The 14,215-nt window shown below is 48.1% G+C and overlaps 1 protein-coding gene across 4 annotated transcripts in view; it reads right to left on the bottom strand.

The window, feature by feature from the left end:
• The window catches only part of INTS3 (integrator complex subunit 3), an 82,143-nt gene extending 77,589 nt beyond the window's left edge, over positions 1 to 4,554 (bottom strand). For all 4 annotated transcript variants that reach the window (XM_033174538.1, XM_033174537.1, XM_033174540.1 and 1 more), the window contains exon 1: positions 4,262 to 4,554. In XM_033174538.1, coding sequence (XP_033030429.1) covers positions 4,262 to 4,360 — 99 coding nt within the window. In that variant the 5' untranslated portion in view covers positions 4,361 to 4,554. The remainder of the gene's footprint in view (positions 1 to 4,261) is intronic.
• Between the last annotated feature and the right edge of the window lie 9,661 nt (positions 4,555 to 14,215).

The following is a 14,215-nucleotide window of genomic DNA, read 5'->3' as shown; positions in this document are numbered from 1 at the left end:
CCTGGTTTTCCTGCCTGCCGGTGCAAAAGAGGGGCTGTCCATCACGCGGCAAAACGGAACACAGCCAATGGCTGCTGTTCTTCATTTGGCTTGGCAGGTCACATCACTGCTGGCCTAGCACGGGGGTCTCTGGGCCTGTCTCTCCCCCTCTGCACTACTGCTGCCTGGCTCAGCGAGGAATATTCAATGGCACATTGAGAGGAGGGGCCCTGCATCGGTACACTAGAGAAGCATAACAGATCTGGCTCGTGATGGCGTTGTCAGGAAGAAAAAAAAACTGGCCACACAAGTACCGCTACCAAAGACAGCACGAACCCAAGACTCTGCAGCCCTGTGACTTTTTGCATGGTGTTCCTCACTGCTGAACTTTCAGGTGATAATTGATTCATACGTAAGAGGTGCTGAGGTTTGTCCAGCAGCAGCCAAGACACCTCTGATTGCATTTCCTAGCAGAGATGCCTTTACTAGGAAGGGAGTCTGAGAAATGCTTTGCCAGAAAAATGTTCCCAAGGAGGTAAATTGTTAACTGAGGCACTGGGGGGCCTGACACATGCTGCACCCCTTACGGACACTGCACCGGCTGTGGGGTAAAGTGGCCCAACGCTGGATCTGGGCCCAGGAAACATGCCAACGCGGAAAGAATTCTGAGCATGTGCAGGTGGCTGAATTGGTCTCAGGGGCACTAATTTTGTACACTTGACAGGTGCACAGACGAGTTGCATAGAACTCATGCACTGCCTACGATCACACACGGGGCTAAACCATAGTTGAAGGCAGTAAACCCCCCATGATATTGTTGTGGGAAAGCTGGTAAAATGTGGACTGGGCGGGATGGATTTGCAGCTGGTTGACTGACGGAAGCCAAACAGCGCTCACTAATGGTGCCCCATCATCCTGGGGGAAAGTGACAAGGGGGTGCCACAGGGTTCTGTTCTGGGCTCGCTGTTGTTTGACATCTTTATAAATGACTTGGATGAAATGTGTGTGTGTGTGTGTGTTGTACACACACACACACACATTCAGGATTCAATATGACCTTGCAGAACTGGGCGAAAACTAACACAATGAATTTCAAGAGGGACAAATGTCAGGTTCTGCACTTAGGCAGGAAGAACCAGCTGCACAAACGTAAGATGGCGGACACCTGGCTTGCCAGTAGTACATGTGAAAAGGATCTAGGGGTTTTAGTACATGAGTCAACAGTGTGATGCAACAGCAAAAAAAGGCTAATGCTATTCTAGGCTGCATCAACAGAAGTACAGCATCCCAATCAAAGGTAGTCATAGTACTGCTCTGCTCTGCCTTGGTCAGGCCACACCTGAAGTCCTGCGCCCAGTTCTGAGCACCACAATTTAAGAAGGATATTGACAAGCTGGAATGTGTGCAGACCAAGGAGGGAGACTAAGATGGTCGCAGCGATGGCCAAACTTGGCCCTCCATTTATTTTGGTATTACAATTCCCATCACCCCTGACCACTGCTCCTATTAGCTAGGGATGATGGGAGTCGTAGTCCCGAAACAGCTGGAGGGCCACGTTTGGCCATCACTGGTCAAAGGTGTGGAAATTAAGCCTTACAGTATTAGAAACAGTTGAGGGAGTTGGGTATGCTTAGCCTGGGAGAGACTGAGAGGAGCTTTGATAGCCATCTTCAGATATCTAAAGGGCTGTCACATGAAGATGGGGCAAACTTGTTTTCTCCTGCTCCAGAGGGTAGAACCAAAACCAATGGATTTAAATTACATGAAAGGAGATTCCAAGTGAACATCAGGAAGCACTTACTGATGGTAAGAGTTATTCGACAGTGGAACGGACACATCAGAAGGTGATGGACTCTCCTTCCTTAGAGGCCTTTAAGCAGAGGTTGGGTGGCCATGTGTCATGGATGCTTCAGCTGTCCTGTACTGCAGGGGATTGGACTAGATGACCCTAGAGGTCCCTTCCAACTCTACAATTCCATGCCTATAAACAAACCAGGGCTAAAGTGCTGGGCTAGCAAATTACGCAAAACCAAGATCCATTAACTAAGGTTTATTTAAACCATGGTTAAATGTTATGAGCAAACCAGGCCACTATGTAATTCCCTGACATTGGTGAGGGCAGGGATGAACAGGAGAAGAACCCAGCTGGATCAGGCCAAAGGCCCGGTGAGGTCGGCATCCTGTTCTTACAGTGGCCAGGGAAGCCTGAAAATGGAACCTGAAAACAGGACTTGCAAGCAACAGAGGGACATCGCCTCTGACAGCGGAGGGAGAACAGAGTCATCATAGCCAGAAGCCACAGAAAGCCTTGTTCTCAATGCATTTGTTTAACCCCCTTTTAAAGCCATCCAAATTGATGGCCGTTGCTACATCTTTTGGGAGGAAATTCCACCGTTTAAACATGCATTGTGTATAGCTGTAATTTATTCTGTCGGTCCTGAATCTTCTAGCATTCAGTTTCATCGGATGACCCTGGGTGCGGCTGTTATGAGGGAGAATATCTCTCCACATGAAGCAAAATCTTATACACCTCTATCAAGGCCTCTGCCGCTTGCCTTTTTCCCCCCAAACAAAAAAACAAGATTGAATCTTTAGTAGAGGAGTTCCTGCAACCACTTGATCGTTCTGAACACAGAACATAGCTATTGTGGCTAGTAACCACAGGCAGCCTTAGCCTCCATGAATTTGTCCAATCCTGTCTTAAAACCATCCAAGCTGGTGGCCATCACTACCTCTTGTGAGAGTGAGTTCCACAGCTGAACTATGGCACTTTGTGAAGATGTCCTTCCTTTCATCTGCCCTCAATCTTCCCACATTCAGCTCCACTGAGTGTTCACAAGTTCTAGAGTTGTTATGGGAGAAGGTCAAAACTTTTTCTCTGTGCATTTTCTCCACACCATGCAAAATGTTATAAACTTCTAGCACCTCTTACTCACCTTTTGTCTAAACTAAAAAAAAGCCCCAAACGCCGCAACATTGATCATAATATCCTTCCTGACGTGTCCCAAACAGCACACAATATTCCAAGAGCGGTCATACCATATGGAATCTGTGTAGCAGCAACTTTCTTCTCAACCTCTTTCCTAACAATCCCTAACATGGAATTTGCCTTTCCCACAGCATCTCCATTGAGCTACTGTCAAGGACCCAGCTCTGCGATTCTTCAATTCTATGACCCGTTCCTGGCAACAGGAGCAATCCTCAGGCAGTGCAGAGGCTACGAAACCCACGTAGGAAAAGTATTGCAGCCACACAAAGGCGTGGGCCACATCAACTTTCCAAACGAGTCCCTGCAAGTTACCAATCCAGAAAATAAAGCCACCAGGCCATCTTTGTAAGCCGCTGTGGGCACAGCAACCTCAGCTCACCAGCTATGAGTGGAAGCTGTCCTATTAGGGCAAATGGGGCACTGACCGCAGTCATTCCCCACCTGCCTGTGGTCTTACATAAATAACCAGTAAGGGGAAAGCTCTGGCCGTCATTGTCTCCGACTCCTGGTCTCTCTCACTTCTGCCCCACCAGTCCCATTGGAAATCTGCCCCGCTGCTAGGCAGCCCTCGGAGAAGCTGCAGCCTCACTCTCCCCAACTCTGAAATGGGAACCATATTCCCCCTATTGCACCGAGGAACGGACAGGCTCAGAAAGCCGCCTGCAGACCTCTCAGCACTTTGTCAATGTGAATTATAGCCACAGTCCCCAAACCCAGAAAATAACCCACAAGAGCTCCATAACTTATGGTTACCGAAGAGCACATTCTGCATTCCCCCAGCCAGATGCCGTCAGGCCAAATGAGAAGAGCTTGCTGGATCAGGCCCATACTGGACTAGGTGGGTCACCGGCCTGATCCAGGAGGCTCTTCTTATACTAGTCTTAAGTCCAGCATCCTGTTATCAGAGCGGCCACCCAGATGCTGCTGGGAAACCCATGATACGGATGCAAACGCAAGAGCGCTCACACCTGCCATTATGTCCAGCATGGGATATTCAGAAACATAACTGCCTCCGACTATGGAGACTGTTGCATAGCCATTGTGGCTAGTAGCCATGAACTGGTCGAGGCTTTTTTATATATATATATTTAAGCACAATTAGGAAGACAAATGCAACTTTCGGTGTCACTTGCCTGGTGTTGGGCCTAGGAAGACAAACGCCTCTTGTTACTCTAGAGGCAAAGCAGGCCCAATTTTTATTTTAAATATTATTATTTGTACGCCTTCTAAGGAGAAGCACTGTCCCACACAGACACAGACACCCTCCCTTCACCTTTCCCCCCGGGCACCTACCTCCTCTAACTCATCCTTGGCATCCAAGCTGGTGTAGATCAGCAATTTCCCTCCACCTCCTGCTCCTGTGGTTGCTGCTCCCCCTTTCCCCTTCTCCATAGCAGGTGGGGGTGGGGTGGGGAAGACACCCCCTTGCTTGCTCCCTCTCTCTCTCTCTCTCTCTCTCTCCCTTACCAAAGTGGGGCGGGGGGTGAGATCAATGGGGAAGCCCCACACTCACCCCCCTGGACTTTCCTCAGTGCCCTATTTGGAGGCAGGGGGAGAGGAACAGACGTGGGGAGGGGGCTATGGGGCAGGGGAAGGGGAAGGGGAATTAGCTATGGGGCAGGTGGGGAGGAGGAACTGACTCTCTATTTAAAGTCACCACCACAACACACAACCTGTGATAGGTGCCCCCCTATTTAAGGGGAGCACTTTGTGGGGGGGGTGAGGAGGGGGGACTTTTAAGTATCCCCCCCAAAAAAACCTATTGTGGGGAGGGGGGAAATCCCTACAGCTCCAAATTTGGAGGGGGTACTTTTGCTCGACCAATGAAACTATAAAGGAAAAAAGTGGTCAGACTTGAGTGGGGGTTAAGTGGGGAGGTGAGTTGGGGGGGGGCCCTCTCCTAGCTCTGAGGGGCGGGGCATAAGGAGTGGGGGGTCTTCTGAGGGCGGGGCTTGAGTCCCAGGGGGCGGGGCTTGGGGCAGCTAAGGGTGGAGGCGAGGGGTGACACTCTTTTTATAGGCGTGTCTCTCTTTCAGGGACAAATTTAAAAAAAATAAAAAGGTGAAGGGGGGATATATATAGAGATAGGGGTGGGGGGGAGTCTCTGCTCCGGTGGGGGGTAGGGAGGGGGGAGCGTGAGCGCCTCCTCGCCCCCCACCACCCAGCCGCACAAGACCGGAAGTCAGTGCTTTGGGATGAGCGAGTGTGTGAAGGGAACGGGCGGAGGAAGGAGCGCAGCCTTCCAGCACAACCGGAAGGGCCCGCCTCTCCTCCTGGCTCGTCTTCGCCCTCGGCCTATCAGGGGCCAGGGAGGCCATTGAGTGGCAGGAGCCGTCCCAGCGGGCCAATGATTGGGAGTTCGGGCGGGGAGGAGGAGGTGGAGGGAAGGCTTGGAGTCCGGCCCCAACCTCTCAGCAGAGAAAAGACTTAGTAAAAAAGGAGAGAGTGACACGGTTGTTTGTCGCTTCCGGGTTGGCTTCTTGCGAGGCCTCCTTGTTCAAAGCCTCTTGATGGGGGTGGGGAAGGAGCAGAAATAAGCGCTCTGTCCATTGGGTGGGAGAACGGCCGGGGCAATGGTAGCCTGGCTGCTATTGGGCAGCAGCAACCGGGAGTACTTCTGCCCCCCCCCCGGCTTTCCACAAGGCCAGAAAGGAAGACAAGGAATTGATTTTTCTTTTTTAGGATGCCCTGCCTCTTACTCGGAGTAGGCCCACTGAAGATAATGGATTTATGCAGGCCCACACCTTTCGCTTAAAATACCCCCTTCAAAAAAGAACTGTAGTTTACCACCCACAGAGCTACAATTCCCATCACTCTTAAAAACTATAGTTCCCAGGATTACTTGGAGGAAATAATGCCGTTTTAAAAGGATGGTGTATGCATACCATTAAAGCACCACAATGATGACAGCGATGACTATTCACATGCCATACCCTCAAAAAAGAAAGGGCAGATACACACATTGAAATAAATAAATAAGTGGGAGTTTATTTACATGCTACTCAATCATAATTTAAGCTGGTTTTCGCTTTGAAACTTTAGGATAATTGCCCTGAAGACTGCCAAGGCCAATAGTTATAATTATTCCCATGTAATAGGTTCAAAAGGAACGCGGCGGGTGGCGCTGTGGTCTAAACCACAGAGTCTAGGGCTTGCTGATCAGAAGGTCGGCGGTTCGAATCCCTGCGACGGGCTGAGCTCCTGTTGCTCCGTCCCAGCTCCTGCCCACCTAGCAGTTCGAAAGCATGTCAAAGTGCAAGTAGATAAATAGGTACCACTCCGGCGGAAAGGTAAACAGCGTTTCCGTGCACTGCTCTGGTTCGACAGAAGCGGCTTAGTCATGCTGGCCACATGACCTGAAAGCTGTACGCCGGTTCCCTCGGCCAGTAACGCGAGATGAGCGCCGCAACCCCAGAGTCGGCCGCGACTGGACCTAATGGTCAGGGGTCCCTTTACCTTTACCTTTAATAGGTTCAAAGTGGAAGAGGAGGAGTTTGGATTTGATATCCCGCTTTATCACTACCCGAAGGAGTCTCAAAGCGGCTAACATTCTCCTTTCCCTTCCTCCTCCACAACAAACACTCTGTGAGGTAAGTGGGGCTGAGAGACTTCAGAGAAGTGTGACTAGCCCAAGATCACCCAGCAGCTGCATGTGGAGGAGTGGAGACACGAACCTGGTTCCCCAGATTACGAGTCTACCGCTCTTAACCACTACACCACACTGACTCTTTTGGAAGGTGCCAAAGAGTCACGACAGGCTCGCAAGGTACTTCCCACATGTTTAATATTGCAGTTACAGGTGAGGCTGAGACGGTGCTTTACAATAACCCTGGCATGTAGTCCAGTCATGCTGTCTCATTCATATACGATATGAGGGAGAGACTTACAACAACTTTGCAGTGTATTCCCTAAAGCTGCAGCACAATCTTTTCCATGCCTCCGCCGAAGTTAAGTCCCATTGAGTTCAATGAGGCCTACCTTGCAGGGCTGTCATTATATAGAATCTTAAAGCTGGAAGGGACCCAAGGGCCATCTAGTCCAACCCCCTGCAATGGAGGAATCTCAGCTAAAGTATCCGTGGCGGATGGCCATCCAACCTCTGCTTAAAAACCTCCAAGGATGGAAAGTCCACCACCTCTGATGGGAGATGATGTTTAAAATTCTAGCTTGTACAGCATTTTAAAATAGGTCAATGGGCATTATCATGCACGCAATATCTGTCCAATTTTGTGTAGACTGGACGGTTTGGAAATTCCGCCACACGCAAAAAATAAATCCGCTTTTCTGACTGCATTAGAATTTAGCCAGGAGAAGAAAATCCACAGCGAACCCGGAGGATAGAACGCGAGGACTTGTGTATTCAAGTCTTCATTTTCTTAAGTCTATATGGGGAAAAGGGGAAAGGAAGGGTGGGGGCGGAGCGAGGCAAAGCAGCCCAACGGCAAGCGCGACTCGAGGCCTAAGGCGCTCTTGGTGTCCCTCCCGTCGTGCGCAAGCGCAATGGTTGATCGCCCTTAGCGCCCCTCCTCCCGCTCTTGCTTCTGGACGGGCTTCGAGTAGTGAGGCGCTCACCCCGCGGCAGTCCTCCCTCGCGCATGCGCCCACCACATCTTGAGGCGGCGGCTTCGTTTTCCCGCGCTGTCCGACGAAGGCCCCTCCTTCCCCGCCTCTTCCTCTGAGGGCGCCTGTTGGGCCTCGTCGTCTTCCTCGGCCTGTTTCATAAGTACTCCAAAGTAACGCCCCATGAACACAAGAGTGCCGTGCGTGCTTACTCCCGAGTAAGTTGCGCTCAGAGGTCACAGGTGTGAGGAAACGTTTGGCCGCCAGGTGTTGCTCAACTACAACTCCCATCAGCCCCTGCGAGCGTGGCCGATGGCAAGGGATGATGGGAGATGTAGTTCTGCGACGCCTGGAGGGCCAAAGTTTCTCCTCACCTGGTTGGGGAAACAGTGGACATCTTTATTCCACAATATTCACATCCTGCCTGATTCTTACAACACACACACCACACACACCCTAAAGTGGTTTGCAGAAAGAATAAAACAATAAAATTATTATAATAAAAACATTCAGAAAATTAAAAACCACCAATGAGCTAAAAACAACACATTAGCATTGCAGATACAGTGGTACCTCGGGTTAAGAACTTAATTCGTTCTGGAGGTCCATTCCTAACCTGAAACTGTTCTTAACCTGAGGTACCACTTTAGCTAATGGGGCCTCCCATTGCTGCCACTCGATTTCTGTTCACATCCTGAAGCAAAGTTCTTAACCCGAGGTACTATTTCTGGGTTAGCGGAGTCTGTAACCTGAAGCATCTGTAACCTGAGGTACCACTGTATCTAGGTAGGCTTGTGCTTGCCTAAACAAAAATGTTTTTTGCAGGTACCAAAAAGAGTACAGTGAAGTTGCCTGCCTGGTGTCAATAGGCAGGGAGTTCCAAAGTGTAGACTCCATCACACACAAAAACTGATTTCTTACAGATGCAGAATAGGTATGCAGAACAACGCCAGTTCCACCGATCAAAGCGGTCAAGTGGGCATGGCATGGGGCGAGGCAACCTTGCAAGTTGTAAAGGTACTAATAGTAACACCTTGAACTTGCCCTGGTTGCAAAACACCAAGCAGTGCAGATCTCTGAGCAGAGGTTTTAGATCCTGACAAGGATCCTCGCTCCGGTCAGCAATCGTGCCGCAGCATTCTGCCCTAGCTGCAGCTTCCGTATCATGCACAAGGGAACCCCCACATAGAGCGCATTGCAATAATCCAGTCTTGAAGCAACCAAAATTCTATAGCAACCAAATATATATATATATATTATAGCTCAGACACAGCTTCTGGTTATAGGCGTGTAATGCAGATTTTCATCATCACAATTTTTTTGAAACAAACTAACAAATGGTATACTAACTGTGAAATGCGGTGTGACTTTCTTACAGATCTCATTATATTACAGAAAGTACACAATGTAACTACTGAATACAGACAACAATGGCAATAAAGGGCAATCATCACACCTTGTTCCTCTTTAAATCTTGGTGGCTGCAGGTAGATGGTTATTAACATACACTAGAATCATAGAATTGTAGAGTTAGAAGGACCCCACCCCCCACAATATTCATCCAGTTCAACCCCCTGCAATTCAGGAATCTCAGCTAAAGAATCCCTGACCTCTGTTTAAAAATCTCCAACAAAAGAGATTCCACTCTTCACAGCTGAACAGCTCTGACACTCAGAAAGTTCTTGCCAACGTTTAGTCAGAATCTCCATCCTTGTTATTTGAATCCATTGATTTGAGTTCTACTCTCTGGAGCACCTGAAAGGCAAGCTTGCTCCATCATCCATGTGACAGATCTTCTTCACTGTCTTCTCCAGGCCAGAACATTGTGTTAGAATAAAGCAAGCATATCAGCCCATTTTTCAAAAGCACCCACTAAATATTATTGATAAAAAAATCTGATTCTGTCAAAAGCTTTCTCTGCACCAAAAAAGAGGAAGATTGGACGGTCCCCACCAACCCATTGGGGGCATATCTCGATATAATCTGTAGCTTTCCTGACATGCTGATTGTCGTTTTCCATTCCTTATAAAGCCTTTTGGTCTTGTTCTACATATCTCTGGATTTATTTGGCCTCTTCGCTAATATAGCGCTCCATATTTCTGCATCCTAGTTTACTGGGCTGATTGGCCTATGAGGCCGTGGGATTGTCATAACTTTTCCTGAAAGCACCTTTACGACTGCCTCTGACCACAACATGGGCAGTTTTCCCAATTTGCAAGGACTCATTTATCATCCTTACATAGCATGCTAGAATTTTGTCTGAGACCGTTATATAAAACTCAGCCGCCAACCCTGATTGACATATTTCTGTCTCTAATTTGAACCACATACGTGGCTTGCCTTAAAGCAAAACAGAAAACGAGATGCTGAACAAGGTGTTGTTTCCTTCAAGGAGCTCCAAGTGATATACACCCTCCCCTCTTTTATCTTCACAACAATCCTTTAAGGGAATTTAGGTTAAGAGACAGTAGAGTGCCTTTGTGCCTGGGTTTTATACAGGCATCAGGTTGGATGCAGTGAGATGTTGGTCACTAGATGATACAGAAAGCTCTTCCAAAGTTTTTAAGATGGGCCCAAGGCCTCACACAATCAGCTTCATTAGATGAGTAGGAATTTGAACACGGGTCTACAAGTTCTAAGATCAAACCTATCCATTCTCAAAGAAATCAGCCCTGAGTGCTCACTAGAAGGACAGATCCTGAAGTTGAGGCTCCAGTACTTTGGCCACCTCATGAGAAGAGAAGACTCCCTAGAAAAGACCCTGATGTTGGGAAAGATGGAGGGCACAAGGAGAAGGGGACGACAGAGGATGAGATGGTTGGACAGTGTTCTCGAAGCTACTAACATGAGTTTGGCCAAACTGCGAGAGGCAGTGAAGGATAGGCGTGCCTGGCGTGCTCTGGTCCATGGGGTCACGAAGAGTCGGACACAACTGAACGACTGAAAAACAACAACAACTGCAAGTTCTTAGCCCAACACACTAACCACTTAACTTAATATATCCGCAGATCAGCCTTCCCCTCCGGATGCTAAGAACACAAGAGCCTGCTGGATCAGACCAATGGCCCATCTAGTCCAGCCACCTGTTCTCACAGTGGCCAAGCAGATACCTGTGGGAAACCCATAATCAGGACCTGAGCGCAAGAACACTCTCTCTTCCTATGGTTTCCAGCAAGTGGTATTCAGAAGCATTGCTGTCCTCAACCGTGGAAGCAGCTACTAGTGGCCACTAGTAGCCACTGATAGCCTTCTCCTCTTGTGTGTTTCTCCAACCAGTGAGAGCCAGTGTGGTGTAGTGGTTAAGAGCGGTAGACTCGTAATCTGGGGAACCGGGTTCGCGTCTCCGCTCCTCCACATGCAGCTGCTGGGTGACCTTGGACTAGTCACACTTCTCTGAAGTCTCTCAGCCCCACTCACCTCACAGAGTGTTTGTTGTGGGGGAGGAAGGGAAAGGAGAATGTTAGCCGCTTTGAGACTCCTTCGGGTAGTGAAAAGCGGGATATCAAATCCAAACTCTTCTTCTCTTCTTCAACCCACTTTTTATCTAAAACCACCCAACCTTGGAGGGTAGATAGGAAAATCACTAATCACTGTGCTTTAAAGGAGAACTCTATGAAAATGATGCAGCATAGGTGGTATTTAACCCCTGATAAATTGTCTAGAATGTATAAGAAGGTTCCTAATAGCTGCTGGAAGTGCAAACAAACAGGTGGCTCTTTTCCCCCACGTGTTGGTGGACTTATAAGAAAGCGAGGGTATTTTGGGAAATGATATATGATGAGATTTTTTAAAAGACGTTTGACGTGACTATACGAAAGACAAAAAGCAAAACAACCCTGCTAGGGATTATAGGGACAGAAGTTCCAAAGAAAAGATGGTTAAGTTGTTTATGTATGTAAACATACAGCAGCTAGGATTCTTTACCTTCAGAAATGGAAAGGTGAAGAAGCTTCCACCAAAGAAGAATGAGTAAGTGATGGACTGTGCTGAATCAGCAAAGTTAACTGCTAAAATAAGAGAACGCAACGAGGATCTTTTCATTGAAGAATGGAAGCCTTTGTGGGACTATTTAAAGAAATGCTATGATATGGTGAATTTGCAAGCAGGGTTTGAACTATGAGCAACAGAAAGTACGAGAGATTACAGAGTTACGATTATATGAAAGACAGAAGAGCATGTGCAGCGAAATGGGGAGGAGAAAAACATCACAGAAGATGGGATGGGAAGATGGAAATAAAAAATTAAAAAAAGAATTAAAATAAAACAAAACCATCCAACCTGGTGCCCACCGCACCGCAGCCTCCTGTGGAGTTCCACAGTTTAACTATGCACTGCATTAAAGGTAAAGGTAAAGGGACCCCTGACCATTAGGTCCAGTTGCGAATGACTCTGGGGTTGCGGCGCTCATCTTGTGTTACAGGCCGAGGGAGCCAGCGTTTGTTCACAGACAGCTTCCGGGTCATGTGGCCAGCACGACTAAGCCGCTTCTGGCGAACCAGAGCAGCGCACGGAAACACCGTTTACCTTCCTGCCAGAGCAGTACCTATTTATCTACTTGCACTTTGACGTGCTTTCGAACTGCTAGATGGGCAGGAGCTGGAACCAAGCAACGGGAGCTTACCCCGTCGCGGGGATTCGAACCGCCGACCTTCTGATCGGCAAGTCCTAGGCTCTGTGGTTTAGACCACAGCGCCACCCGCGTCCTGCATTAAGAAGCCCTTTATCTGACCTCAATGATCCCAAATTCAGCTTTGTTCGCACAACACACACACACACACATTTACACGGAAACTCCACAACAGTTCCTTCCAATAATTTTTTTAAAAATCTAATACAGTAATACAATCTCATGCATGTCTACTTGTGTTCAATTGGGCTTAAGCAATATTATGCACCATATAATTCACATACTAGTTTTTATAAAGTGCTGTAAGACTCTTGGTTGTTTAAACAGGAAAACTCAAGCAGGCGCTCCATCAAAATAAAATATGGGCCTTTTCCTTTCCAAGCTGCCTGTGCCGTTTTCACCCTCCTCGGTTGTGACTCATGGTTCTAAGGTATCAATCGTTCTTTCCGCGTACGAAGGGGAAATAAATTGGATGCAAGACACTAAGTCGTAAGATTGTGAGCAGCCCAGAGGAAATGAGAGGCCGATCTGTTAATTACCCTTTCCTCGTAGCCACATCCGGCTTTTTTTTTCTCCTGGAGGCAACAGGCAGGAGATTAAAAGAATTTTTAAAATAAAAAAGTAGTTCCCTGCTGTGCACACTGTACGATGGGATGACTGACGTAAAATATGTTAGGGTCTTGAGTGATGAAACGCTTTGTACATATAGATCTGGCAAGGGTGATGCGGGAATCTTGAGATTGGATCTCCTGACATTTTTTTATTTTTTTGTTGTGCTTCTAAAGCAGCACCAAGGGACTGGAAATCAGGAGTAGTACAGGAAGGCCAAGCCAGATGACTGGTCCACCTTTCCCTACAATTATTTATATTGCTATCGTACGTGTGTGGTTGTAGTTTCAATTCCCTCCAATGCTCCTGGTGTCTTTGGAGGCATTGTAGGAACTTAAAATGCCAGGAAGTCCCAGCTGCCTAGTGTTGCTCAGAGTACTGGACTGGTTTTTAAAAGATCAGAAACAGAAACAGAGGGTACCCCCCAGGCCAGTCGTCAGTGGTGGGCCCTGACAGTTATCCCAAGATGCCTGCTGCCAACACCAGTTCTGGTTTCCAGTTATTCCCTTGGCAATTCCCGGGAGTGGAGAGGGCGCTTCCTTTCTGTGTGAGATTTGGGAGACTTCACTTGTATTCCCACAAACAGCTGCTTTTTCAGAGTGATGTTAAGTAGTAAGACCGGATTGCCTTCCCCGGGGCCCAGCTCCTGCGGTTCCTTCCAGAAGGAGGTGAAGCCAGAGAACAGGAACTCACAAAGAGACCAAACAGGTTTTCTCGCCGAAAGGGCTCACATGTCAGCCTTTATTTACATTATTCACTGTGGCAGACTCACAATCCCCCCCCCCCCCGTTTGCACACGTGACTTGATCAGTGGAGAGGATCGATTTCATGCTGACCAGCTCCGGCAGTTAGTTCATAAAGGGCTGAACTACACAATAGGTTGAATCCGTTATCATAATCATAGGCGGCTGCGTCATTGGTTTTGTAAAATGTCAGGTGTAGCGAGGACCCCAAAGCATCATAGCCCTGATGAACATACACACACACACACACACACACACACATACAGAGAGAAAGGGGGGGTAATTGCTGGGGGTTGGAAGCTGGTATTTGTGTCAACAACAGCTTTTCCTCCAACGCAAAGGGCATCTGGAAGGGGATTTTTTTTGCAGAAAGAGTTAAACCAAAAAGCAACAACCCTCCCCTCGTTTCTCTCCCCACCTCTGCTTAACATAACTTGCTCCAAAAACCATACTTCCTCCCCCCTTCAACACATGCACACAAACACCCCGTGGTAGCAATACAGTCTATTTTCACTCCCAATGATATGCGAGGTAGCAATAACAAGTGCCTCTGAGCATGTGCAGAGTGCCATTCCCCCTCCGAGACGAAGTCATCACAACCAGATTATATGTATCCGGGGGTGCGGGAGGCGGAGAGATCATCATCAGAGGAAGGACTTTCAATACGGTTCTGCAGATCGCATCTTGTTATTCAGGGAAGGCGGAGAG

The sequence above is a fragment of the Lacerta agilis genome, chromosome 17 (assembly GCF_009819535.1).
Source record: "Lacerta agilis isolate rLacAgi1 chromosome 17, rLacAgi1.pri, whole genome shotgun sequence".
NCBI classification, from domain to species: Eukaryota; Metazoa; Chordata; class Lepidosauria; order Squamata; family Lacertidae; genus Lacerta; species Lacerta agilis.
Note: the sequence above shows the minus strand (reverse complement) of the source record. Positions and strands in the feature narration are given on the sequence as shown.